The sequence below is a fragment of the Macaca thibetana genome, chromosome 16 (assembly GCF_024542745.1).
Source record: "Macaca thibetana thibetana isolate TM-01 chromosome 16, ASM2454274v1, whole genome shotgun sequence".
Lineage (NCBI taxonomy): Eukaryota > Metazoa > Chordata > Mammalia > Primates > Cercopithecidae > Macaca > Macaca thibetana.
The window spans coordinates 58,716,113-58,743,996 of NC_065593.1; the positions used below are offsets into that span (position 1 = coordinate 58,716,113).

Below are 27,884 nucleotides of genomic sequence, written 5' to 3' on the forward strand. Positions count from 1 at the left end.
TGTTTTGGTAGAAACTGATTTTTGTCAGGTTGCCCAGGCTGGTCTCGAACTCCTGGGCTCAAGCGATCTGCCTGCCTCGGCCTCTCAAGGTGCTGGGATCACAGGTGTGAGCACCATGCCCGGCCATGAATTGGACATTTTGACTGTCATGCTGGGTAGACTCTGTGACAGTGCCCTGGAGAATGCTAATTTTTTTTGTTAGTGCCCATCAACCTGGTTAGTTCCGACCACAAAGTTCTGCTGCCTCTGCTCCAGTCCAAGTTCCACTTTCAAAGCCAATTCATGCTGCTTCTCTGAGTGCACCCCCACATAGGTGCAACTCGGGTGGGGGAGCCGGGGCTGCTGCTGGTTCCCCCTCAGAGTCCCGAGGCCTCTTTCTCCCACTCTCTCCCTTCTGGGATTCCCCCCACCACACACTTTCTGGACCTCAGCGGCCCCCGTTCACCATTTCTCTTGCCAAAAGGACCAGGTTTCTACGGGAGTTTCGGCTTTCTGTGTTGCTGTGCAGTTCCATAACTGAGGCCCATCCTGGGGCAAAGCTACGAGAGAAAAGAGAAAATAAAACCAGGACGCGGCTTCCCCACAGGGGCCACGTCCACAGCTTCGGTTTAGTGGTTTACTTTGCAGAGTCCTCAGTGGCGGGGAGAGGGGAGGGCAGGGGGAAGGGGGGCTTTTTTTCCTGGACTTGACTTGTTAGTTGTAATAGTGAAAGAGACGGGCTGGCCGGCGGGGCGAGGTGGCTCATGCCTGTAATCCCAGCACTTTGGGAGGCTGAGGCAGGAGGATCACCTGAGGTCAGCAGTTTGAGAGCAGCCTGACCAACATGGTGAAACCCTGTCTCAACTAAAAATACGAAAATTAGCCAGGTGTGATGGTGGGCGCCTGTAATCTCAGCTACTCGGGAGGCTGAGGCAGGAGAATCGCTTGAACCCAGGAGTTTGAGACCAGCCTGGGTGACATAGCAAGACTCCCGTCTCGGCTGAAAACACAAACACTAGCCGGGCGTGGTGGCGCATCCCTGCAATCCCAGCTGCTTGGAAGGCTGAGGCGGGAGAATGGTTTGAACCCAGGAGGCGGAGGTTACAGTGAGCCGAGATTGCACCATTGCACTCCAGCCTGGGTGACAGAGTGAGGCTCCGTCTCAAAAAAGAGAGGGCAGAACAAGCAACAGAGACACATACCGAAGATACTCCCATGATGGCTTCATCCACGGGAGATGACTGAAGGGCTGGCGTCGCAGCCATGTGAGACATTCCACGGCAGGTCAGACGAACAGCCCTAGAGCCTGTCTGGGGGACAGCAGGCATCTCCTGTGGGACGTCATCCTCGAGATAAGGAAAGGTGCTGCTCCTCTGTATAAATGGAGGTTTTTCTCGTGAGTGTCCTTAAATCGACCACTAAACTCAGGTTAAATGCTCTTAGTCTGGAATTAACGTAGGGAAACTGGGATGGATATGTTTTCACATTTACGAACAAAATGTTTCTCAAGTAAATGGAACAAGCAGGAATACAGGTGGGAATGCCGCAGTACTAGGCTACACTGCGCTTCAGAACAGTTTTTCTTGAATTGAGACAGGGTCTTGCTCTGTCTCCCAGGCTGGAGTGCAGTGGCATGATCACGGTTCACTACAGCCTCCATTTCCTGGACTCAAGTGATCCTCCCACCTCAGCCTCCCAAGTAGCTGGGACTATAGGCACGCACCACCATGCCCGTCTTTTTTTTTTTTTTTTGTAGAAGTGGGGTCTCACTACATTGCCCAGGCTGGTCTTGAATTCTTGGGCTCAAACAATCCTCCCGCTTTGGCCTCCTAAAGTGCTGGGATTACAAGTGTAAGCCACTGTGCCCAGCGGAACAAACTGCTTTTTTTTTTTTTTTTTTTTTTTTGAGACGGAGTCTCGCTGTGTCTCCCAGGCTGGAGTGCAGTGGCGTGATCTCGGCTCACTGCAAGCTCCGCCTCCTGGGTTCACGCCATTCTCCCGCCTCAGCCTCCCAAGTAGCTGAGACTACAGGCGCCCGCCACCACGCCCGGCTAGTTTTTTGTATTTTTAGTAGAGACGGGGTTTCACCATGTTAGCCAGGATAGTCTCGATCTCCTGACCTCGTGATCCACCCGCCTCGGCCTCCCAAAGTGCTGGGATTACAGGCTTGAGCCACCGCGCCCGGCCCAAACTGCTTTTAAATGTGAGTTTTAAATACATCAGAAGGACCAATATACAGAGGAAGACTCCAGCCACTCTCCATCTGACATCACCAGGGAATGACGCACTCTGCATAGGCAATTCTCTAGGTATCTGAAGTTTGCCTGTTCAATCAGCAAACACTTTTAAAATGTTGATAATTCATTTCTTCAACCCAATTTTGGGAGTTGCCTACTCTATACGCAAACCAGTGCTCAGGAAGCTGAGCTAACACAGTGAATAAGCCAGACCCATGGTTACGCTTTCCCCATTGCATTTTCTGATTTCTTTTTTCTTTTCTTTTCTTTTTTTTTTTTTTGAGACAGAGTCTCGCTCTGTCAACAGGCTGGAGTGCAGCGGCGATCTCGGCTCACTGCAACCTCCACCTCCCGGGTTTGAGCAATTCTCCTGCCTCAGCCTCCTGAGTAGCTGGGACTACAGGTGTGCACCACCACCAGCTAATTTTTGTATTTTTAGTAGAGACGGGGTTTCACCATGTTGGCCAGGCTGGTCTCGAACTTCTGACTTCAAGTGATCCACCCGACTCGGCCTCCCAAAGTGCTAGGATTATAGGCATGAGCCACCGTGCCCTGCCAGCACGTTGCTAATTTATTAAGCAGAAGATTCTGAATATAATTTGAACTTTTACTGCTGACTCAGGGGCAGCATCGTAAATATAAGTTAGTGAGGAGGTTGTTACATCCAATCAGGTAGACACTTCCATTAATGAAGTCTAAGGTCACATTGATGGAGTTAGCAGCTGGATCCCACAGTCAACTTGCAGAGTGTCTGCCAGCAGGCAAGGTTTCCTATTTTCCAAATGCATCACTGCCCAATATAGTTTTCTTTGAAGCCAAGAACTGACCTTTATGGGCTTTTTACTGTAGTTTGTTGGCGTGTCATCTGGTTGACTTTGGGTGCAACTCTTGCCATCATTTTGAGTGTTGGTTCTGTCCTTAATTCACTCTGTTGACTTCCCTCCCAGCACTGAGTTATATCATGAGAGGTCTACATGCCCTCCAGGCTGAGGCTGAGCCGTCAGTTCTCTTTGGGAGCAACTGTTCACCTGACGGCAAGACCACCTACAATCACACCAGCATCAAACTCATGTTTCATGATTGAATCTACAAGAATATCATAAAGACTGACAAGTACACACCAGAAGTCAGAGTAGTTCTGACCTTACGCTGACCTGCTAGCCCTGGACTGCTAACCCTGGCCCTGCCCTGCCCTGCGCGAGAAAAGGAGACGAGAAAAAGAAAGGAGGAGAGGGAAGAAAGCGAAAGAAAAAAAAAATGGGTTGGGCCGGGCGCGGTGGCTCAAGCCTGTAATCCCAGCACTTTGGGAGGCCAAGACGGGCGGATCACGAGGTCAGGAGATCGAGACCATCCTGGCTAACACCGTGAAACCCCGTCTCTACTAAAAAATACAAAAAAAAAAAACTAGCCGGGCGAGGTGGCGGGCGCCTGTAGTCCCAGCTACTTGGGAGGCTGAGGCAGGAGAATGGCGTAAACCTGGGAGGCGGAGCTTGCAGTGAGCCGAGATCTGGCCACTGCACTCCAGAGCCCGGGCGACAGAGCGAGACTCCGTCTCAAAAAAAAAAAAAAGAAAAAAAAAAAAAAAAAAAAAGAAATGGGTTAAATTTTTCATGAAATACTCTTTGCATGGACTTTTTCTTCCTGTTTTTAGTATTTTTGGGCTGGGAGTGGAATAGAAAAATGTGAAGTAAAGATACCCACTTCTAGTCAACATTGTACTGAGGCTTTAACCTGGCAGTCAGGGAAGGAAATGAAAGGCATCCAGGTTGGAAATTAAGAGGTGAAACTATCTCTCTTTGCAGGTGACCTTATCTTGTATATAAAAAATCCTAAGGATTTCACTAAAAAAACAAAAACAAAAACAAAACAAAACAAAAACTAATAAATAAGTTCAGCAACATTGCAGGAGACAAGCTCAATATACAAAATCAGCTGTATTTCTGTATATTTACAATGAATAATCTGAAATTGAAATTAGAAAATTTCATTTACAATAGCACCAAAAATAAAACAGTAATAAGCCGAACAAAAGAAGTACAAAATTTATACTCTGAAAACTACAAAACTTGGTTGAAAGAAAGTAGAGAAGACCAAAATAAATGGAAAGGCACCCTCAATCCGCGGACCTGGACTTCATGTAGTGGAGATGGCAGCACTCTCAAAATGCATCCACAGATTCAACGCAACTCCTATCAAAATCTCACTTGGCTCCTCTGCAGACACTGAAAAGCTTATCCTAAAAATTCACATGGAAATTTGAGGGACCCAGAATAGCCAAAACAATCTTGAAAAAGAAGAACAAAGTTGGAGAACTCACACTTCCCAATTTCAAAGCTTACTACAAGGCTGCCATGAGGAGGTAAGAATAGACACACGGGGCCATGGGACAGAACTGAGGGCTGGAAAGAAGCCCCCAGCTACAGGCAGCAGGTGTCCACACGGTGCCAAAACAATTACACAGGGAGAGAGCTGTCTTTTTAACAAATGACGCTGGGACAGAGAAATACCCACGTACAAAAGAAAGAAGTCAGGCCGGGCGTGGTGGCTCACGGCGTGGTGGTTCACGTAATCCCAGCACTTTGGGAGGCTGAGCCGGGCAGATCACCTGAGGTCAGGAGTTCAAGATCAGCCTGGCCAACAGAATGAAACCCTGTCTCTACTAAAAATTAGCTAGGCGTGGTGGTGCGTGCCTATAGTCCCAGCTACTTGTGAGGCTGAGGCAGGAGAATCGCTTGAACCCGGGAGGCAGAGGTTGCAGTGAGCCGAGATCACGCCACTGCACTTCAGTCTGGGCCACAGAGCAAGACTCTGTCCCCCACCCACGCATTAAAAAAAAGAAAGAATTAAAATTTTACCAGCCTGGACAACCACAGTGATACCCTGTCTCTACAAAAATAAAAATACACGGTGGCTCACACCTGTGATCCCAGAACTTTGGGAAGCCAAGGCGGGCAAATCACCTGAGGTCAGAAGTTTCAGACCAGCCTAGCCAACATGGCAAAACCGTCTCTACAAAAAATACAAAAATTAGCCAGGCGTGGTGGTGCGTGCCTGTATTCCCAGCTACTAGGGAGGCTGAGGCAAAAGAATCACTTGAACCCAGGAGGCGGAGGTGCAGTTAGCCAAGATTGTGCCACTGCACTCCAGCCTGAGCGACGAGAAAAACTCCGTGTCAAGAAAAATACATAAATAAAAAATAAAAAAACAAAACAAAAAAAATTAGCCCAGTTGGATGGTGTGCATCTGTGGTCCCAGCTACTCAGGAGGTTGAGGTGCGAGGATCACCTGAGTCCAGGGAAGTCAAGGCTGCAGTGAGCTGTCACACCATTGCACTCCAGCCTGGGTGACAGAGCGAGACCCTGTCTCAAAAGCATATTTATATAAATATAAATAAACTATAAAACTGTTAAGAAGGAATCATAGACACAAATCTTCATGATCTTGGATTAGGCAGGGGTTCCTTAGCTAGGACACCAAAAGCACAAGGAATAACAACAAAAATAAACTGGATTTCATCAAAATTAAAAACTTTTGTGCTTCAAGGGACACCATCAAAAAAGTAAAAAAGACAACCCAAAGAATGGATGAAAATATTTGCAAATCATCTATCTAATAAGGGTCTAGTATCCAGAATAAAGTATTACAATTCAATAAAAAGACAACTAACCCAATTAAAAATAGGCAAATGATCTGAATTGACATTTCTCTAAGATATACAAATGGCCAGTAAAACCCACGAAAAAATGCTCAATTAGATATCAGAGAAACGCAGGTCAAAGTCACAATGACGTACCACCTCATGCCTGCTACAGTGGCTGTAATCAAAAAGAAAATAAGAGTTGGTGAGGCTGTGGAGAGACCAGAACCATCACACACTGCTGGCGGGAGTGAAGCGGCACGGCCACTGTGGAAAAGAGTGTGGTCGTTCGTCATACGGATGAACATCCAGTTACAACATGACCCAGCAATTCCACTCCCAGGTGCAGACCCAAAAGCAGACCCTGTCCACACAGAAACCTGTAAAGGAATGTTTTTGTTTAAAAATTTTTTTTTGTTTTATTTATTTATATCAGACGGAGTCTCACTCTGTTCCCAGGCTGGAGGGCAGTGTGCAATCTCGGCTCACTGCAACCTCTGCCTCATGGGTTCAAGCAATTCTCCTGCCTCAGCCTCCACAGAGCTGGGACTACAGGTGCGCGCCATGACGCCTGGCTGATTTTTGTTTGCTTGTTTTTTTTTGAGACAGAGTCTTGCTCTGTCACCCAGACTGGAGTGCAATGGCATGATCTTGGCTCACTGCAACCTCTGCCTCCCAGGTTCAAGCGATTCTCCTGCCTCAGCCTCCGGAGTAGCTGGGATTACAGGCATGCGCCACCACGCCTGGCTAATTTTGTATTTTTAGGAGAAACAGTGTTTCTCCATGCTGGTCAGGCTGGTCTCGAACTCCTGATCTCAGGTAATCCACCCGCCTCGGCCTCCCAAAGTGCTAGATTACAGGCGCGAGCCACCTCAGCCGGCATTGGTTTTTTGTTTTTTTTTGTTTTTGTCTTGTTTTTAAAGACAGAGTTGTGTTCTGTCGCTCAGGGTGGAATCCAGTGGCACGATGAGGTCTCTGCAGCCTCAAACTCCTGAGCTCAAGTGATCCTCCTGCCTCAGCCTCCTGAGTAGCTGCGATTATAGGCGCCCGCCACCACGCCTGGCTCAATAAAAGACACACGCACACACACCCCAAAAAACCCCAAAAAACAAAAACAAAACAACCCCCTCCCCCCCTACAAAGTACTGGTCCATACGATAGCACAGGTGAGCCTGGAAAGGCTGTTAGGTGAAAGTCACAACAGATGCCAAGGTACAGATTGCACCTACAGTGCAGGACACGGGGCTTTACGGACAGTGCGGGGCTGCTGAGGGCGGGCCGGGGACCGGATGGGGACCAGGAGGGTGACCGCTGAACGGTACAGGGTTTCTTTCGAAGAGATGAAAATGTTCTGAAATTGGCTGTGGTGATGGCGGCGGGTTTGTCAATACCACGCAGGACCCCTGAGGTGTACTCTTAAAATGGGTGAGTTGCGTGGCAGGCGAGTAATATCTCGACAGAACTGTTGCCACAGAAGAAAAACCAAAACCCAAACCCACCTCCAACCGCGGGGCCGCTGCGGGAAAGGGCAGCTCAGCGCGCGCTCCACGCCCCTTTCTCCCGGGGCTGCTCCCACAGCCCCTGCCGCCCGTGCGCTTCCCTCGCGGGATCATCGTCCCCACGCACCGGGTGCTCACTCCTGGGTCCACCCGGGGCTCGCCCACGGGCCCTCTGCAGGCAGCCAGGGGCTGTCCCGGGTCGCTCTGGAGCGCTGGGGCTAGGGGTGCGGATTCCCAGGGAACGCGCCGGGTGGTCCCTGGCGATCCCCGGGAAGGCGGCCCCGCGTCCCGCGCAGCCGGGTCCAGCTGCAGCCAGGGAGGGCGGGGGGAGGGCGTGGAGGGGCGGAGGCGGCCGAGGTCCCTGCTCCTCGCAGCCTACGGAGCCCGCGGCGTTGCCATGACGACGCCCGTGAGCCGCCCGACGCTTCCCGCGCCGCTGCCCCGGGAAGGGCTGGGCTGGGCTGGGCTGGGCGGGGTCCCGGGGCGCCCCTCCTTCCAGAAGCGTCCTTACCCGAGGTTGGGTGGGCGAGACCCACCCCCGGGTAGGGAGCGGAGGCCAGGCAGGGATATCTCGGGTCCCACGGTCCCTCCCGCAGGTCCAAGGGCAGCGCCGCTGAAATAACGGGAACGCCCACCTCCTCCCCCAAGAACCCCCGCAGAGCGCCTGAGGCCTCTGGAGGCGGGTGTCTGAGAAAGGCGCAGCTCAGGGTCACCGGAGAGAGAAAACTCCGCTCACAGCCCCGTGGCAATGTCCCTAGCAACTCCGCTCACAGCCAGCGAAAAGCAGCCAGACGTGCATCAACCAATAGCAAGGGTGGCACCGGGATTATTACCCAGCAGGGAAAAGGGACAAGCATTTGGCACTTGACAGCTTCATGAGGACAAAGACTTTGTGCAGAGAGAAAGGCGCCAGAAAGGTGACCAATGGTCGGCTTCTGTTTATGTGACATTCCCGGAAAAACACTATGGGTTGGAAGATAGATCAGTGGTCACCAGGGGCTGGTGGGGTTGGGGGGAAGGGGCAACCCTAAAGGGCTGGCGGGAGTTTCGGGGGTGATGGAAGGTTATCGTGGTGGTTACACGAGCCCACATGTGCTGAAATTACAGCACTGTAGGTAAAATCGATCTTCTGTTTTCCTGTTTTTTGTTTTTTGACATGGAGTTCATTGTTGCCCAGGCTGGAGTGCAGTGGCGAGATCTCGGCTCACTGCAACCTCCGCTTCCCGGGCTCAAGCAATTCTCCTGCCTCAGCTTCCTGAGTAGCTGGGATCACAGGCGCCCGCCACCACACCTGGCTAATTCTGTACTTTACTATTAGTAGAGACGCGGTTTCTCCGTGCTGGTCAGGCTGGCTTTGAACTCCCGACCTCAGGTGATTTGCCCGCCTCGGCCTCCCGAAGTGCTGGGATTACAGGCGTGAGCCACCTCACCCAGTCGTCCTGTATGATCATTTTTTTAAAGCTATTAGCCTGGGCAACATAGTGAGACCCCATCTCTACAAAAAGTAACAAAAATTAGCTGGATTTGGTGGCACATACCTGCAGTCCCAGCTACTCGGGAGGCTGAGGTGGGAGGATTGCTTGAGCCCCAGAGTTCCAGGCTGCAGTGAGTCATAATCACACCACTGCACTCCAGCCTGGGCAACAGTGAGACCCTGTCTTAACACACACACACACACACACACACACACACACACACACACACACACACACACACACACACACACCCACCCAAACTATCAGTGCTGCTCTCAACATCTGTCTGCTGGCGGCCCGGAGGGGCTGCTGGATGCTGTTGAGTTGGATGGACCCTGTCCCCGCAGCCCAGCAAGCACTGGGGCCGCACTGTTCTCTCCAGGATTACATAAAACGGGTCATGGTTTCACTTGGGGTTTCTTTAATCACCATGGTCGTTCTGTTCAGTGTGGTTACTGTTCCTTCCACACTTTCTGCTATGGTTTGAATGTTTGTCCCCTCCAAAACCTGTTGACGTTTCATTGCCTTTGTAACAGTATCGAGTGGGATCTTTAGAGGGTGGTTAGGCCATGAAGGGTGCATCCTAACAGCTGGGATTGGTTCTAAAAGGGTGCGGTGGCTCCCCTCCTGCCTTCCCGGTGTAGCTGGACGGACGGCCCTCCCAGATGCCGGCACCTTTCCAGTACTGTGAGCCAGCTGACCGTTTGTCATAAATTACCCAGTCTCAAGCATTCTGTGATAGCAGCACAAAATGGACAAAGCGTTTCTAAAGTTGAGTCCCTGAGAGACCAAATGTCAATATGTGCAGACAGTTTACAGGCTGGGGACAGAAGTGGACTCAGAGCTGGAAGAGACCCCCAAGGGCCACCCTCAAGACTTCATTTGTGAAGAAACCAGGATCCAAAGGATTCTGCAACCACGCCAGCCAACAGTTGGGATTCGAGTTTGGAGCAAACCATCCTCCCCTCCCCTGAGTACTTGCTCTGCGCAGGAGCTGGCTGAGCGCGGGCACGCAGGGGTCAGGGACCCCATCCCGTCCAGGCCGGCCCCTCCATTCTGTCCCACACTTTTTTTTTTGAAAAAGTCTCGCTCTGTCGCCAGGCTGGAGTGCAGTGGCATGGTCTCGGCTCACTGTAACCTCCGCCTCCCAGGTTCAAGCGATTCTCCTGCCTCAGCCTCCTGAGTAGCTGGGACTACAGGCGCACGCCACCACGCCCAGTTAATTTTTGTATTTTTAGTAGAGATGGGGTTTTACCAAGTTGGCCAGGAGGGTCTCAATCTCTTGACCTCATGATTCGCCCACCTTGTCCTCCCAAAATGCTGGGATTACAGGCGTGAGCCACCGCGCCTGGCCCATCCCACACATTTCTAACTGCCACACTGCCTGCACCACAGCCAAGTGTGCCTTCCAAAGTGTCTGCAGCCTCTGAAAACAAAGGCACCATTTCCACATTATGCCCCATTCCCTCCCTGAGAAGTCCTCTGTGGCTGGCGGGCTCCAACACCCCTCAAAGCTGCTGGTTATGGCTCCTCTACGCCCCTTCCCCACTCTCTGAGCCACCCTTTGTGTGACACCCCCACCCTTTGTGTCCCTGCTCTCTGCAGCCTCTCCTCCTCCAAGTCCTCCCCCCGGTCCCCAGGCATCCCTGGCAGGACACCAGCTCCGCCCTGAGGTTCCACACCTAATTTTGACTTGTGATTGTCATGGTCCTGTGTCCCCAACCTAGATTAGGAGATCAGGTTGGTCGGGCTCCGGCCAGCACTGGGCTCTGCACTGACAGAACTAGGAGCCGGCCAGCCAGGCCACACCAATGCCAGAGCTGGGAATCAGCTCAACGTCACCCTGGGTTGTCCAGACAGACCCTCGCAAGGTTCAGGAACGAACACTGGTACGCAGAACACGCTGATGATTACTCAGGCTCTCACTTCTTGGATAGTAGGAGGGAACATGGACCCCACCCTGCCCCCAACTGTGCTGCAGCAGGGACAGACGGTTACTGGTGTTCCCTGGATGGCCTCCTGGGCTCTGACCAGGAACTTGGCACAAGGGGGTGGACAGCTGCTCCAGTCAGGGCTGAGAGCAGAGTCCTGCCACAAAATGCTGTCAGAACACCTGGCCTCTGGTGGAGGCCCCTGGGCTCTAAAGGAGGCAGAGGGAAAGGAGGGATCTGCCCCACTGGCAGGGTGTGGAAAGGCTGTGACTGAGGCCTGGGACTTACAGGAGCCAAGGCCCCTCCAGCCGCACCTGCAACTCCCCAGTGCAGGCTCCTGGTACCTCCATGCAGTCTGGGACCCTGAGCTGGTGCTCCACGGGCCTGGGACGCACTGCTGCAGGAAGCAGCTCATGGGGCTGGAGCCTCATCATGAGACGCCCTCCAGGCTGCCTGGCAGTCCTGGGGACAGACGGGGGGAGCCCCAGCCAACTAGTTTTCTGCAATTCCCGCAAGGGTGGTCGGAAGACCCCCTCACCCCCAGCTGACACGCGCACTGCAGGAGAGCTGCCACCACGCGGAGAAACAAGACTTTCCCGCAAACCCAGGTCTTCGGCTTCCTCAGTCCCGAGACCTGGCACTGCAGGGTGTGGAGCCACCCCCTGGGGGGCACCTGCCCAGCATGTTCCCCGCACATCAAGATTCCCACCTGGGCACCAGGACCCCAAACCCACGACCCTCTGGGGGCACTGCACCGTCTGCGTCCCTCGCATGACTGCCCACCCGCAGACCCAGGATTACACGAAGCCACTGGAGGGAGACAGGCCGTCAGCCTGGTCAGAGCAGCATCCTGGCCCTCAGACGGCAGCTGCCCAGAGGTGGCCCTCAGGGCCCAGAGCCTCCATCTCACATGTGCAGAGCCCAGGCCTGGCCTGGCTGGGCAGGCGCCCTCCAGTGAGCGTCCCCATGTCGGTCAAGGGGCCGGGCTTCGGTCAGGGTCACCATGGGGGAGGGGCCACACAAACCCACCCACACTCCCACAGAGGGAGCCACGCCTAGGTGCCCACTGCACCCAAGTCCACGAGGCAGTGGGCGTGCAGGGCCAACTTTAATACGGGCTGGCCTGTTTGGGGGTCGAGATGGCGGCTCCCTTTGTCCCTGTGGTTTTCCACAGGCAGGGGCAGTCCCAGCGAGATCGTCTCATAACCAAACCAGCCCTGTGCACGAGAAGTCACGCCATGCCCCACAGCCTCCAGTCCCGGCTGCTGGTGGCTCCAGTCCCGGCTGCTGGTGGCTCCAGTCCCGGCTGCTGGTGGCTCCAGTCCTGGCTGCTGGTGGCTCCAGTCCCGGCTGCTGGTGGCTCAGAGGCCTGCAGAGCAGGAGGGTCCTGGGTCTCGCAGTTCCATGAGCCCCAGCCGCAGGGACCCCCATGGACAAACTTCAGGGGCTGCACCTGCTGGAGCAGCGTCTCCCGAGCATCAGAGGTCCTTTCGCAGCCGGGCTGAGCCCTGGTGGACAGAGCCATGAGTGGCAAGCAGGGAGTCGGGGCTCTAGGCGTTGTCAATCCAGCAAGAACAGCCCTGGCCGGCCACCTTCAAACGGGAGGCGGGCGTCGGGCGCGGGGGCAGAGGCACGGAGAGGTTCAGCACATGCTGGTCTCCCCGGGGTCCGCCCACCAGCAGGGAAGCTGAGGTGCGCCAGAAGCCAGGCCAAGGGAGGGGCCCCTTAACGGAAGCCTGCACCAGCGAATGGGAGCGGCGAGGAGCGAGAGGAAGTGCGGGGACCCCAAGGTCTGGAGGTGTCTCCCTCACAGACGCGCGAGCCACGCGGGGGGCTGGGACTGCAGGGGAACAGCACCAGAGGCATCGGGCCTGGGCCACGGCCGCCGGGGGAGCCACCACCGGCAGAAGCTGGGCTCGGCCGAGGGTTTAATCCAGAACGAGAGCAGGCCGGTGGCGCCTGAGTGCGTTCGGGCTCGAGGTCGCCAGGAGACACTCTGGAGTCCTCCCGCACGTGCGCCTGCGTGGCTGTGGCTCTGCTCAGCACCGTGCGCGCTGGGCTCCAGGGAACCCGGTCAGGGGCTGGCGATGACCCAAACTCTGTGGGCCACAGTCCCTGGGGCACCCCCGCGAGTCCCGCAAGAGGAGGCCACATTACGAAGCTGCCACCAGCTCCGCCTGCCTGGGCCTGGCCTTGACAGGGACGTTTTCTGTGGAGGAAACAGATGTTTACGACATGCCAAAGACCCACGGGCAGACACCTCCAGGGAGCAACGAGGCCGCAGGGGTGGCAAGGGCCAGCTCAGGAGGCTTCGCACTACGGCAGGGCACGCCCAGCTCTGGGGGAGGCAAGTGACAAACAGGAAGCCAATGGGGCTGACGGACGGGGCCAGGGACACGGGACAGTGGGCCCCAGAGAGAAGAGCCCCAAAGATGGGTAAAGGAACAGAACAAATGTGGATGGATGATTCTAAAGACTCAGGTTCCCAGCGGGCAGGGTGGAGAGCCTGGGCTGAGCGGTGCCACGGGGAGAGCCATACCTGGCTGACGGCTAATCCTGGGCTAGACCCTGGGAATGAGCTGGAGTTGCTAAAGGAGCCTTTCCCAGTTCCGATTTCTGAATGTGCCTCTTGGAATGGGGTATGGCTCTCTTACGAGGTTACCCAGTTACCCAACCCCTGGGAAACCCAAGCCGAACCCCAAGGCCAGGCACACACGCCCCTGAGCCACATAGCCAGGCACGCAGGGCTCGCCCACGGCCCAGGAAGGCCGGGACGACCTCAGACAAGTGGAAGGGCTGGGAGCATTCTGTCTTGCTCCCTTCTAGAATCCTCTGTTCTCCTGTGAATTCCAACCATTCAAAAGAATCAAGCATGGAAATACCTGGGATCTTCTCAGGAAGGGGCTCGGAGGGAACCTCTGGCAGCTCTATTTGTTCCTGCAAGAAGCAAAGGGTAAGGCCATGAGCAGGTGACAGGTCGGCCCCGGGCTTCCTGGGCCTCCGTGAGAGTACACGGATCCTGTCAGTCAGCTGCTCTCAGCTGGAGTTAAAGCGGACAGGAATGTGCTGCTCAGAAGACCCAAGTCTGCACCCGCCCCAGCTTCTGGCACCACCAGAATCCCCTGGGAGGTGATGTGGCTGCCACCATGGAAGCTCCTCCCAACAGACCCTGAGGCCCCGAGGGGCCGTAAGGTGGCCACATCCTGGGTGTACCCCAGAGACACTGGCTTTCAGGGACCAAGGGGTGGTGACACAGACACCCAGGTCACGCTGGTGTCCACCACTGTGGGGCGGGCCGTGGTACAATGCTGTCCCAGCAAGCCTGGCTGCCTAAGCCAGCAACGGTGCTTCCGCCTCTCAACTGGCCTGCCCTGGAGGCCCCCGAGGACTCGGACCCTCAGGAGAAAGTAACTGAGCAGGCAGGTGGGCGCAGCGCACCACGGGCCACACAGCACCAAAGCACTGGGGCAGCTGGCAGCAGGGCTGGGGCAGAGGCCGGCTCTGGGGGCACCATGAGAATCTGGCAGACTGAGGCAGGGGCCCACAGAGAGGACAACCCCTTTGTCGGGGAGTGAACTCAGAGCCTGGATGTGAGCGTGGGGCCAGGACGTGGCCCCCATGGCGAGGGCCTGCGTGGGGCGTGAGTCAGCAGCCACGGCTGGGGAAAGCCAGCCCATGAATCAAGCACCACATCCGTGACAGCCAGGCATAGAAAGGGGCCGAGGCACCAGGAAGGCCCAGCCTCCCAGCTCCGTCCAGGGCACAGGCCAGCCTGCCTGCACCAGACTGTCAGGTGAGCAACCCTGAAAACCAAGTCACCTCAGGTAGAAAGCTAGTTACAAACCCCAGACTATTGACTTAAGGGACACCACGTACGGGATCACCACGGGCAGGGCCTACTGGGGGTCTGAGCTCTGGGGATCCCATCGCCCGAGTAACTGCTCAGTCCCGGGGGTCCCATCGCCCGAGTGACTGCTCAGTCCCGGGGGTCCTGTCGCCCAAGTGACTGCTCAGTCCTGAGGGGCCATTACCTGAGTGATCGCGCTCAGCTCCTCCAGGATGGCGTCTTCATCCTCCTGAGTGAAGCTTCCTGCCAGGAGCTCATCTATTTGCTGCAAAAGGACAGGTGGTGGTGAGAGCAGCGAGGAGGAGGCCCCTCATGGAGGAAGGAGACGGCCTGTGGCTGGGTCTCGTCCCCTTGAGAGAAGGTGGCCGCTGTAGGGTGTGGGACAGTTTGGCCCACATAGGAGTGGACAGAGGGTGGCCCTGTGGGTTCCCACAGTTGGGGGCAGGCTGGTCAGGGTGCCACCTACCCGCTGGTACTCCACGGCCTCCTGCGTCTCATCTAGGATCCTCTCCACCTCTTCAATGGACATCACCTGTGAACGAGGGTGACGGGTGTTGACTCTTGTGGGTGGGGCCAATCGTAGACCCCCGACAAAGGCCTCCTGGGCTCTCAGGGCCACGGCCTCGCCCCTGTTTATTTTTATTTATTTATTTTTCTTTTTTTTTTTTTTTTTTTTTTTTTTTTTTGAGACGGAGTCTCGCTCTGTCGCCCAGGCTGGAGTGCAGTGGCCGGGTCTCAGCTCACTGCAAGCTCCGCCTCCCGGGTTCACGCCATTCTCCTGCCTCAGCCTCCGGAGTAGCTGGGACTACAGGCGCCCGCCACCTCGCCCGGCTAGTTTTTTGTATTTTTTAGTAGAGACGGGGTTTCACCATGTTAGCCAGGATGGTCTCGATCTCCTGACCTTGTGATCCGCCCGTCTCGGCCTCCCAAAGTGCTGGGATTACAGGCTTGAGCCACCGCTCCCGGCCAATTTATTTATTTTTCAGAGACAAGGTCTGGCTGTGTTGCCCAGGCTGGGCTCAAGTGACCCATTCGAGTAGCTGGGACTACAGGTGCGTGCCACCACACCCAGCTCCTGTCTCTGTTTAAATGAGGCCAAGCCATGCGTGTCCCAGGCATGGCCCCGTCCTGAGGCCACAGGAGCTGTTCCATGAGTCTTTTCAGAGGCCACAACTGCAGTGCTCTGATGCCCGCTGCCCCTCTCACACCTGAGTCAGCTCTCACAGCCACAGGTAAAAATAAGCAACAGGTGGAACATTCTGGGCAGGTGACTTGATTTGAGTGGCAAGGTCAAAGGGCCACTTGTGCTTGACCAGCACACACCACCAGTACTCACCAGACACTTGGAAAAGTGGCATAGCCAGACCTCCTGCCAGGTGAGTCCCCAACGAGCCCCACCCACTGGCCCCCGCAAGTCAGCAGTGTGATGGGGTTGGTAGGGGAACGTGGTATGGCCACGCTGGGCTTCACATCCATGCCCGGCCTGAGACGAGGCCGGTATTCACCTCCTCCAGGAAGCCTTCTTTTTGCTCTTATCGCCCTGGATGGAGTGCAATGGCACAATCTCGGCTCACTGCAACCTCTGCCTCCCGGTTCAAGTGATTCTCCTGCCTCAGCCTCCTGAGTAGCTGGGTTTACAGGTGCCTGCCACCACGCCTGGCTCATTTTTGTATTATTAGTAGAGACAGGGTTTCACCATGTTGGCCAGGCTGGTCTCAGACTCCTGACCTCACGTGATCTGCCTGCCTCGGCCTCCCAAAGTGCTAGGATTACAGGTGTGAGCCACCACGCCCCACCACCTCCAGGAAGCCTTCTGTGATTAGTTTGCCGGACCCCTCCCTACCCTCAGACTTCCCCTCTATGTCACTTCAGCGCCTGGGGACCCAGTTCCCACAGTTCCCACAGTTCCCAGCCTGTGCTGCACCCCACCCTCAGGTCACTGCATCCCTGCCTGCCTGGCAGCACCCGACACATCTCTCCTGCCAGCCTCTTGCCCTGTGTCTGACACAAACACCGTGGGGCAAGCCCCACCCTACCCCCAACTCCAGCCCCACTGGGCTCCCCGCGCCTCGATGCCCCTGGCCCTGCAGAGACCTACCTGGTGCATCTTGTTCAGACACTCATTTCCAAACTGCAGCCCCTCCATCACCTTCATTTCGATCTGGGTGAACTCAATACTCTGAACCTGAAAAGGAAACCAGAGCAGACGCAGGTGCTGAGGATCCGGCATGCCCTCCTCCTGGCCCAGGGGCAGGGTTCACACCACGCTGGGCGGGTGCTGCTGGGCGTGAGGGCGACTCCTGACACCTGCTCCTCCCTGTCCTCTCCCGCTGCCAGGTGGCGACGCGCAGGACGGAGAAGGTGCCGGGGAGACACTCGGGACCGCTGGTTGCTAGTTAGTAGCTCTGGTTACCCAGGAGCAGAACCACGCCGCTCGGGTCCCTAACGCCAGGGACACTCAGTCCCCCACGCAGACCCCTGACCTACCCACATCACCCAGGCGTGGCCCAGCCTTCCCCACCTCAGTCCTGCGAGAGACAACTTGCCCCCCTGCCCCTTAAGACCATTAGCTTCCTGGCAGACTCCCCAGGATTCCAGCCCCGCCCCACTTCAGGTCAGCTTCAGCCCCAGGCATCTGAGAGGAGGAGCTTTCCGCTCTCGGGAGAAATTCCGATGTCCATGCAGCCGGGCAGAGCTGCCTCCAGCTGCACCTGCACCCCAGGGCGAAGCACCCGGCCACCTACCATGGCCTCCAGGCTGCTGATTTGGTTCTCTGTCCTGTCCAGGAGCTGCTCCTGGTATCGCTTCTTCTTGAGCAGCAGCTTGGCCCGTCTGCAGAGGGAAGCCCAAGAATGACCCGCTGTGGCCCTGCCCGGCGTCCCACCCCAGCCGACAGGGTGCCCACGTTGCCCGGGCCCACTCACTCCTTCCTGCCGTCCCGCAGCAGCTGCCGGGCCAGGGCGCGCTCACGCTCCAGCTGCTGGGCAATCCTCTTCTGGTACTGCCTCAGCTTGTCCCGCTGCTGCTTCAGTTGCTGTCAAAAGAGAGCGGGCCTGGTGTCACCGAGCCCACGCTGCAGGCCCTGGCCGTGCTACTGAGCGCCGGACACGGAGGCCAGGCGGCCCTCCACGAGTGTCCTTCATGGGGCAGGGTTGTCTCCCAGGGGACAGGTGGTGCTGTCTGGACACATCTGGGGGGTGGAAGCCAGGGACACTGCTCCACACCCTGCCACGCATGGGGCGGTCCCACCAGAGGGTCCACCCGGACCCCACAGTCCATCACAGGGATGGGAAGGACCGCCGCGGCATTGCCGTGGGTCCACCCTCGAGCCTGCCCGCCAGCGGTACGAACGCTCTGGGCTCAGGTCAGGGAGCAGCTGCCAGGACCTCAAAGGCTCGGACTCGGCCAGGCGCGGTGGCTCACGCCTGTAATCCCAGCACTTTGGGAAGCCGAGGCGGGCGGATCACGAGGTCAGGAGATCGAGACCATCCTGGCTAACACGGTGAAATCCTGTCTCTACTAAAAATACAAAAAAAAAAAAATTAGCTGGGTGTGGTGACAGCGCCTGTAGTCCCAGCTACCTGGGAGGCTGAGGCAGGAGAATGGCGTGAACCCGGGAGGCGGAGCTTGCAGTGAGCCAAGATTGTGCCACTGCACTCCAGCCTGGGCGACAGAGCGAGACTGCATCTCGGGGAAAATAAAAAAAAAAAAAAAAAGGTTCTGACTCGAGAACATGCAGGTAGTGAGTACCCAAGTGCCAGCAGCCACACGGCCAGGATAGGACTCAGACATCCCCCCAGCATCTCTCCTTGGGCTTCAGCCACATGAGGTGCCTGTGGCTTCCCTGCCGCTTTGCCAACCGTTCAGCTGCAGGGACACGCACTCGGTGATGTGCCCCGCGGCCCCGCTGACCGCCTCTCATCTGTGCGCCGCCCCAGAGCGGGCACTCGGCCACTGAGGAACTTCAGCCAGTCCTGCCCTATCAGGCCCTTGAGTTTTCCAAACGTCATCACTTCAGACAATGGTAAGCCCATGCAGGCAGAGGGATTATGGCCTTAAGGCAGGAGGCTGAGGGGAATTAGCTGGGTCAGGGACTGTGTGCCTCTTTGAGGCTCTGCATAGGAAGAGAGTGCTCCCTCCACCCTCGGAGTCTCCGCTCCACAGTGCCAAGACCTGTGGGTCCTCCACAGTGAAAGGTGCCCCCTGCCCAGCCCCACTGCTGGGGAGACCCAGGGGCCAAAGGTGTGGCCAGGCTGCCCCCTGTAAAACGAGGTCTCAGTGGAGGGTCACAGGCTGCATGGGGAACACCTGTTATCCTAGGAAAACAGAAAAAAAAAAAAGCAATCATTTGTGCTACTGTGTGCTAAGGATGCTGTTCCCAAGCACCCAAAATCCTGGGGAGACCTACGGCAGCCGGGAACACGGGTCTGCACAGCCAAGAGCCCACAGTGGCTCCTGGCAAGTGCTTGGCAAGTGCTTGGCAAGTGCTTGAAGAGAAACCGGAACTGAGTCCTTAAAGGGAGGGGAGGGAGTGCCCTGGGGCTGCCAGGGTAGGTGGAGGGCGGACGATGGAGGCTGGGCCCAGCTGTCTTACAGGCAGCTCGGGACGGTGCCCAGTGCTGTGCCCATCTTCTCCAGGGACAAACGTGCCCGTTGTTTCTTTTCATAGCTTATGGACTCAGATGCCAAGGTAAGATCCCCTTTTTCATTTGCATTCACTTCTCTTTTAGTATAAAATTATTTCTGTTGCACAAAATTTAGAAAAGAAAGCATCCGAAAAAGCTAGCCCTGCTCCCATTTCGGGGTCTCTTTCATGACACGTTTATCCCGTTACAAAAATGGACTATTCTTAACCTGCCGTGTCCCTGACATGCCAAGCGATTCCTTATCCTACAGAAGCTAACTTTCACATGGGAACAGGCACCACCACCGGCCCGGCTGTGCCCCGGGGAGTCAGTCTGGAGTCGCCGCAAACAAACGCGCCAAACACGGTAACACGGTGGTCCTGCACCCAGGCGCTGCGGAAACCCGGCAGGACCCCGGCAGGCGTTCGGCGCACCTGGCGGCCGCTCCTCGGACCAGGGCAGACTTCCTTCCAGTCCTGGCCTGGATGGGGCGAGGGAGAGGGGATGGCCCCGCACGGCCTCGCGAAGCCGGGAGCACCGAGGGGGCTCCGGCCCAGGGCACCAGGGGGCAAATGAGCCGAGGGACGTGGGCGGGGGCAGCGACTCCGGGAGAGCCGGGACCCCCGGGGCCGGGACCTGCTCCTGCGGGCCCAGAGCCAGGGAAAGCCCAGCGCCGCGCGGACCCCACGGCCAGGCCGCCAGGCTGTGGCCAAGCCCCGAACGCCGGAGTCGAATCCCGCAGTCACCGGCCGCGCCCACCCCGGCGGGGCTCGCAGAGGCGGACGCGCGGGCCCGGGGGAAGTCGGCAGCCACGGCACCGCGCAGGAGACCCCGGCCCGAGGCCCCGCGGGCGAGGAGGACGCAGGGCGGAGAGGCCGAGTGGCCCGGCTGCGCGCCGCGCCTCAGTTTCCCCACCCGAACGCGGGGGGCCGAGGGCGCGGGGCTCTTCCGGCCCCGCCGCCCGCCCCGGCCCTGGCCCCGGGCCCGGGTCCTCACCAGGATGGCCTTGTCCTGCTCCGTGACACGGCTCTGCTTCTTGCGGCCGAACAGGTTGCCCATGGCGGCGCCCGCCCCCGGCCCCGGCCCCACCGAGTCCAATCTCTACCGCCGCCTCACGGCCACCGTAGCTCGGATCCTCCCGCTACGGCGGCCGCGCCGGGCCAGGCGCCGCGGAACGCGAAGTCCGAGCACCTCCCCCGGCCGCGCGCCGTTGCCGAGGGTTCGAAACCACAGCCCGCCGGTCTTGGCGACCGCCGCGAACACCGCGGCCTCCTTGGACCCGTACAGAGAAGTGGCACGGATACCTGGATGTTAGGGCCCGGGATGTTCTAAATGACGTGTTTCCGTGCACCCTTCTGGTGCAGGTGAAGGGGAAAATTTCTTATCTCCTAATTAGATGGAATCCTTTTAGATTAACATAATTCAGCCTCCTCAGGCTTTCAGGAATCTTGTGCAGGAATGACTGCCCCCACTGGTTCTGAACACAAAATGCTGCATTTAGTGATGTGATAGCTAACATTTTGCACTTTCTTTTTATTTTTTACTTTTTTTTCAAGATGGAGTCCTGCTCTGTCACCCAGGGTGGAGTGCAGGGGCACGATCTCGGCTCACTACAACCTCTGCCTCCCAGCTTCAGGTGATTTTGCTGCCTCAGTCTCCTGAGTAGCTGGGACCACAGGTGCCTGCCGCCACGCCTGGCTAATTTTTGTTAGTAGAGACAGGGTTTCACCATATTGGCCAGGCTGGTCTTGAACTCCTGACCTTGTGATCCATCCGCCTCGGCCTCCCAAAGTGCTCGGATTACCGGCGTGAGCCACCACGCCTGGCCGTTTGGCACTTTAAAGTGTTCCCTGAAATGCACCCAGCAGCGCCCCTTCACCCAGCCTTTCAGCCCTGGGATCTCCCCTCTTCTACTGCGCTGCTCCCTGTCTGTGGATCAGTGCCAGGAGGAGCCCAGCATGGCCAGGCTTAACTTCTCCTTCCAAGGAATCATGGCTGCGTCCCCCACAGAAGCATTCTTCCCTGGGTGGCTAAGAAACATGCGAAGGGGGATAAGGAATAAAAGGGAGAAGCCACCCGCTTCCAGCCCCTGGTTCCCGCCTGAGTATCCTGGCTGTGGTTCCCCAGCGTTCACTAAGTGTCATAGAAAAGCACTCAGCCGAGGATGGCTTGAGGCCAGGAGTTCAAGACCAGCCCGGCAACATAGCAAGACCCCGTCCCTACAAAAAATATAACAAATAACATCAAAAGGAGAATAATTATCACCTGTTCCAAACCTTTGGACTCCAGAAGGTGAGGGGGCCCCTGAATTTTTGTGGGGTTCATCTCCCACCCTCTGATTTGTCTCACTAAGACATCTGCAGTCCTTTTTCCTTGGTGTCCATGGGGACATTGGGATTAAAAAAAAGACTTGCTACTCCCTGCTCCTCATGCATGGGGAAGAGCTGGGTAGAGAAGGCGTGGTCCCTGACTAGGGATTCCCCCACCGCCTGTGCCCACAAACCTGGGTGAGGACAGGGATTTTTGTTCTCCTGCCCAAATGTTGCATTTCCAGAGACCACCCTGGCCTGCCACGCCCCCATCCTGTGCCTATAAAATCCCCAGGACTCTAGCCGACAGACACACAAGTGGCTGGACATCAAGAGCAACACATTGGCTGGACGTTGAGAGGGTGTGAAGGAGAGCATGCTGTTGCTCTGGGAGGCCACTGGCCGTAGAATGGGGTGGAGTTTGTCCAGGACGATCGGAGAGAGCCCGGGCTGCTCAGTGGTCCCGCTCCAGGGGAAAACCCTCCCACGCCATCCCCTTCTGGCTTCACCCGTCTGCTGAGAGCTACCTGCACTCAATAAAACCTTGCACCCATTCTCCAGGCCCAGACATGATCCGATACTTCCGGTCCACCAAGGCAAGCACCTGGGATTCAGAAAGCCTGTCCTTGTGATAAGGAAGGGGGTCTAATTGAGCTGGTTAACACAAGCCGCCTACAGACGGCTAAACTAAAAGAGCACCCTGTAACACACGCCCTCTGGGGCCTCCGGAGCTATAAGCATCCACTGCTAGACACTGCCCGTCTGTATGCTCCCCCAGAGGTTTGAGCAGTGGGCACTGAAGAGGCAAGCCGCTCCCGTGCGAGGGGGACAAGGGAACCTTTGCTGTTCCACTCGGATCCGATGAGCATGCATCAGTGGATCAGTGTGATGTTCGAGGACGCCGGGCGATGAAGATCTGTGGCAGGCACTCTGAGTCGGGGAGCTGTGACGGTGTACTGCTGGCCAGATCTGGTAAAAGCAAAGGCTTCTGTTGATCTTTGCAAACTGGTATAGAGGGAAGAAAGCATTAGGCAAGTCGCTAGCTGGGTACCAGGTGCCAGGGGAGTGTGTTCAGTTGTTGTAGAAAAGATACTCCTGATGGGGCAGCAGCTACTGGGATGACTGCGACTGATTAAATTCTCCACAATCCCCGTTATTCTCTAAGACCCGTCTGACCTCTGCACAGACCTGAGAGGTGAGTGACACAGGTTGGACCTCTGTCCCCACCCAAATCTCAGGTTGAAATATCATCTCCAGTGTTGGAGGTGGGGCCTGGTGGGAGGTGACCAGATCACGGGGGGCAGCTTCCTCATGAATGGTTTAGCATCACCCTCCTGGTGCTGTCATCGTGACGGTGAGTGAGGTCTTGTGAGGTCTGGCCACTGTCTCTCGTTCCTGCTTTTGCCACGTGACATGCCTGCTCTCGCTTCACCTTCCACCGTGAGTCAAAGCTCCTTCAGGTCTCCCCGCAAGCTGAGCAGGTGCTGGGGCTGTGCCTGTACAGCCTGCAGAACCAGGAGCCAATTAAACCTCTCTCTTTTCACCCTGTCGCCCAGGCTGGAGTGCGGTCAGTGGCGCGATCTCGGCTCACTGCAGGTTCCGCCTCCAGGATTCGCGCCATTCTCTTGCCTCAGCCTCCCAAGTAGGTGGGACTGCAGGTGCCCACCACCATGCCCGGCTAATTTTGTTTTTGTATTTTTAATAGAGATGGGGTTTCACCGTGTTAGCCAGGATGGTCTCAATCTCCTGACTTTGTGATCTGCTGGCCTCGGCCTCTCAGTGTGCTGGGATTATAGGCGTGAGCCATTGTGCCCAGCCATTAAACCTCTTCTTTGGCCAGGTGCGGTGGTTCACACCTGTAATCCCAGCACACTGGGAGGCTGAGGCAGGTGGATCACTTGAGCTCAGGAGTTCGAGACCAGCCTGACCAATGTGGTGAAACCCTGTCTCTACTAAAAATACAAAAATTAGCTGGGCGTGGTGGTGCATGTCTATAAGCCCAGCTACTCAGGAGGCTGAGGCTAGAGAATTGTTTGAACCTGGGAGGCGGAGGTTGCAGTGAGCAGAGATTGTGCCACTGCACTCCAGCATGGGAGATGGAGCGAGACTCTGTCTCAAAAGAAAGGAAAAAACCAAACTCCTTTTTTTTTTTTTAAAGACGAAGTCTCGCTCAGTCACCCAGGCTGGAGTGCAGTGGCACGAACTCGGCTCACTGCAACCTCTGCCTCCCAGGTTCAAGCAATTCTCCTGTCTCAGCCTCCCGAGCAGCTGGGGCTACAGGCCCGTGCCACCACACCCGGCTAATGTTTTTATATTTTTATTTATTTATTATTATTTTTTTGAGACGGAGTCTCGCTCTGTCGCCCAGGCTGGAGTGTAGTGGCCGGATCTCAGCTCACTGCAAGCTCCGCCTCCCGGGTTTACGCCATTCTCCTGCCTCAGCCTCCTGAGTAGCTGGGACTACAGGCGCCCGCCACCTCGCCCGGCTAGTTTTTTGTATTTTTTAGTAGAGACAGGGTTTCACCGTGTTAGCCAGGATGGTCTCGATCTCCTGACCTCAGGATCCGCCCGTCTCGGCCTCCCAAAGTGCTGGGATTACAGGCTTGAGCCACCACGCCCAGCCTGTTTTTATATTTTTATTAGATACGGGGTTTCACCATGTCAGTCAGGCTGGTCTCAAACTCCTGACCTCAGGTGATCCGCCTGCCTCGGCCTCCCAGAGTGATGGGATTACAGGTGTGAGCTGCCACGCCCAGCTGGTCTTTTGACTCTTTGATGGAGGCACTCATCTCTGCAGTTTCCAGGGGTTCAGTATTGTTTTGAGTTTACTGTCCTGGCACAGGGGAAGTTCTCGTGGCTTCCACTGTACCCTTATAAGAGGCCACGTGCGGAGTGTGCCCATGGCCATATGCACTTCGTTCAATTACACATTCAAGAACTGGGGTCAAACTAGAGGGTGGATCAACGTGCTCAACTGGCCCCTGGGAGTCAGACATGGGCTGAGGCTCCACCTTTCATCTCATGACCGAAAATCCCCCTTTGATTGGTGGTTCACAGTGGTGTTTTGAGTCGTCAGAAATTGGCATCGGTCTGGCCAGGCGCAGTGGCTCACATCTGTAATCCCAGGGCTTTGGGAGGCCGAGGAGGGTGGATCACCTGAGGTCAGGAGTTCCACATCAGCCTGGCCTAGCATAGTGAAACTTCGTCTCTACAAAACTACAAAAATTAGTGGGGCATGGTGGTGTGTGCCTGTAATCGCAGCTACTTGGGAGGCTGAGGCAGGAGAATTGCTTGAACTTGGAGGTGGAGGTTGCAGTGAGCTGAGATCGCACCACTGCACTCCAGCCCGGGCGATAGCACGATACTCCATCTCAAAAAAAAAAAAAAAAAAAAAAGAAATTGGAATCCATTTGATGCCAGTGTCTTGTCATTCCTGAGACTCTTGAGTATTTCCCTCCCCCTGTTACATGTTACTTTGGTAAACAGGTGCAGGTCCCTTAGGGGGAGTCTTCCCGTGGCTTTGCTGCTGTACTCCTCGCAGCAATGCTTCAGGGGTCTCCCTCAAGGAACCTGCCCCCCACTCACGGGCTCCAGGTCTGTGAATTGGCTCAGCCTGGAAACTGGTGAGAGGCTGTGGCTGTCCACTATGGTGACTCAAATCAGGTTTGGCCGCCAGACCCAGAGTTTTGTTTCTGTTGCGTAAGACAAACGGCACTCTAGTCTGCCAACCCTTTGTTTCATCGGGGCACTGTGATTCGCCGGAGGCCCCTGCAGGCCGTGGCACCCTGAGCGCCAGTTCCTCCTGCCACCGCTGGCGCACACAGCCCGCATGGGACTTGACGGTGGCGGGTGCCTCCTGTCCTGCTGCTGCTCTGGGATGTGTCACCCCATGGAGATCAAGGAGCCCATCTCAGTCGGGGCACCCCTCTCCCCGTGGTCACACTTGGCCTACGAAGGACAGCAGTAGCAGGACTTTTCAGGGTGCAGGGGCTCCCCTCGCCCGGGTGTTGCTCACGTCCGGGAAGATGGTGCTCCTGAACCTGCAGGGCGTGGCTGGTGTGGGCGTGCAGGTCACACTCACGGACTGCCCCTGTCCTTGGACCTTCGGATTCTCTCCTCTACAGCAGGCCGTGGAGTCTCTGGGGTCTTGGACTCGTGACCTGCGGGCCTCTGGGTCTCAGCTTCAGCCGTCACACAAGGGAGCTCTTAGCTGATACCCGGCAGAGCCCTCAAGGCCCCCAGATCAGGGACTTCAGCCCCCTCTAGCGTTCGGATTTGGCGTTCTCAGTCCAACCCCCGAATCCACTCCCACAGGTTCTCCAGGTTCCCAGCAATATCTGTCTGAAATATCTCTGAATTCCTGTAGCATGTAAGCCACGGTTTGCCAAACTACAGCCTGTGGGCCACATCCGGCCTGGAATCTATTTTTTTGTACAGCCTTTGAGTTAAGAGTGGATTTTACATTTCTTAAGGATTGTGAAACACACACACACATATACACACTAACAACACAGAAAAGGCGGAGGAATGGAGGAGGGAGAAGGAGAAGAGTGAGAGCGAGGTAGCCAGAGGCCGAGCGAGGTGGCCAGAGGTCGCATGTGGCTCACGGAGCCTGATATTTACTGTTTGATTTTTTTTTTTTTTTTTTTTTTTTTTGAGACAGAGTCTCACTCTGTCACCCAGGCTGGAGTGCAGTGGTGCGATCTCGGCTCACTGCAACCTCTGCCTCGCAGGTTCAAGCGATTCTCTTGCCTCAGCCTCCTGAGTAGCTGGGATTACAGGCACCTGCCACCATGCCCAGCTAATTTTTTTTTTTTTTTTTTTTTTTTTTTGTATTTTTGGTAGAGATGGAGTTTCACCATGTTGACCAGGCTGATCACAAACTTCTGACCTCAGGTGATCTGCCCACCTTGGTCTTCCAAAGTGCTGGGATTACAGGCGTGAGCCACCGCACCCGGGCGCTGTTTAGTCTCTTACAGAAAAAATTCCCAAGCCCCCACATGAGCTATTGTCTCCTGTGTGGCGCTGTCCGGGATCCCTAAGGTTTGATGCTAATTGTAGGCCTCGTGGCAACAGGAGGTGGCTGCTGTGCTGGCTTGGGGAGGACAGGTAACCTCTCGCGAGGGCCTCACAGGTGGGCTCAGAGGGTTTTCAAACTCAGGAGCATCAGCAACCTCAGCCACCACCACTCCCACTGGCAAGGGAGCCTCGGGGCACCCTGGCAGGAGCAGATAGTGAGTTCTGCGGGGTTCCGGGCGCCGCCTCCACCCTGGGTCAGGGGTGCCGTCCTGTCAGCGTTCTGCCTCTCAAGTGAGGACACCGGCAAGGCTGTGCGCTCGGCTGACACTGTGATCAGGTGATGCACAGGACTGAACATTGTGTTTGATTTTCAGCAATGTCAGCCCTGTAGGGACAAGAAACAGCAGCTCCTGTGGGGGCTGCCACGAACATTCTCTGCCTCTCAGCTGCCCTGAGGAGCTGCTCCTGCCAGCCATCTGATTGCTGTGAACCCCCAGTGCGTGGAGGAGGGACCCCCAGTCCGCAGTCCTGGGGTGTCCTTGCTGTTCTGCTCTGAAGGGCAGCAGCCGCTTGGGCACCCCGGCAACAGCCTCATCCAGCCCTTTCTTTCACCCAACCAGAGGCCACAGCAAATCCACTGTGAAGCGGGGCCTGGCACCCCGTTTCCCATTGGCAGGAAGCTCAGCCAGGCATTCACACCCTACGGACGATGCAAACAGTCCCCAGATGCCCTGCTGGGACCCTCCTCGTGCTAATTCTGTACCATTAGGTTCCAGGCAGGAGACAGACACCACACCAGTAATTTGAACAGGAACATTTAATATAAAGAATCATAAACTGGAAAAGGATGTGTCACTATTAAAAGGTTACAAGAGAACTCGGAGGAATACAGGAATAGCAGTGCCAGAAGCAGCACGTGTTTCTAGGACAGACAGGGAGCACACGGGAAGAAACCAAGAACCTGGAAGAACATTCCACCGCAAGGCTGGGCCTGGCTCTGCTGGACCTTGCAGGCTGCCCCTGCCCATGGTGGAGGAAGTCGCCCTGGGCTCTGCCGGACCCTGCAGGCTTCCCCTGCCCATGGTGGAGGAAGTCGCCCTGGGCTCTGCCGGACCCTGCAGGCTGCCCCTGCCCATGGTGGAGGAAGTTGCCCTGGGCTCTGCTGGAACCTGCAGGCTGCCCTGGGCTCTGCCGGACCCTGCAGGCTGCCCCTGCCCATGGTGGAGGAAGTCGCCCTGGGCTCTGCCGGACCCTGCAGGCTGCCCCTGCCCATGGTGGGGCTCTGCCGGACCCTGCAGGAAGTCGCCCTGGGCTCTGCCGGACCCT

General features: G+C 56.4%; 3 protein-coding genes across 5 annotated transcripts in view; all 3 read right to left on the reverse strand.

Moving 5' to 3' along the window:
- The window catches only part of NDUFAF8 (NADH:ubiquinone oxidoreductase complex assembly factor 8), a 269,205-nt gene that overhangs the window by 238,005 nt on the left and 3,316 nt on the right, over positions 1–27,884 (reverse strand). Inside the window, exon 1 of one of the 3 annotated variants that reach the window (XM_050764120.1) lies at positions 20,060–20,063. The exons of 1 other annotated variant lie outside the window; for it this stretch is intronic. The gene's annotated coding sequence lies outside the window, so the exon portion shown is untranslated. Of the gene's footprint in view, positions 1–16,640; positions 16,645–20,059; positions 20,064–27,884 lie in introns of those variants that run through there. One more of the 3 variants, XM_050764122.1, reaches the window with a different exon arrangement.
- Positions 1–27,884, reverse strand: part of BAIAP2 (BAR/IMD domain containing adaptor protein 2) — a 318,844-nt gene that overhangs the window by 104,075 nt on the left and 186,885 nt on the right. The gene's annotated exons all lie outside the window — the stretch shown is intronic.
- CHMP6 (charged multivesicular body protein 6) lies at positions 12,773–20,406 on the reverse strand. Its single transcript, XM_050764067.1, has 8 exons — positions 20,227–20,406; positions 17,530–17,639; positions 17,350–17,437; positions 16,704–16,790; positions 15,072–15,137; positions 14,790–14,870; positions 13,641–13,695; positions 12,773–12,967 (listed from the first exon to the last, which is right to left on the reverse strand). Exons 1-8 carry the CDS (start codon positions 20,287–20,289, stop codon positions 12,912–12,914), a joined length of 606 nt encoding a protein of 201 aa, XP_050620024.1. The 5' UTR covers positions 20,290–20,406; the 3' UTR covers positions 12,773–12,911.

Coding starts and splice junctions, on each gene's coding strand:
- CHMP6 (XM_050764067.1), bottom strand. CDS start 20,289: ATGGGCAACCTGTTCGGCCGCAAGAAGCAGAGCCGTGTCACGGAGCAG. Junction 14,871..15,071: donor AGGCCGTGGAGTACCAGCGG/GTAGGTGGCACC, acceptor GTCCTTTTGCAG/CAAATAGATGAGCTCCTGGC. Junction 13,696..14,789: donor AGCTGAGCGCGATCACTCAG/GTAATGGCCCCT, acceptor TGCTTCTTGCAG/GAACAAATAGAGCTGCCAGA.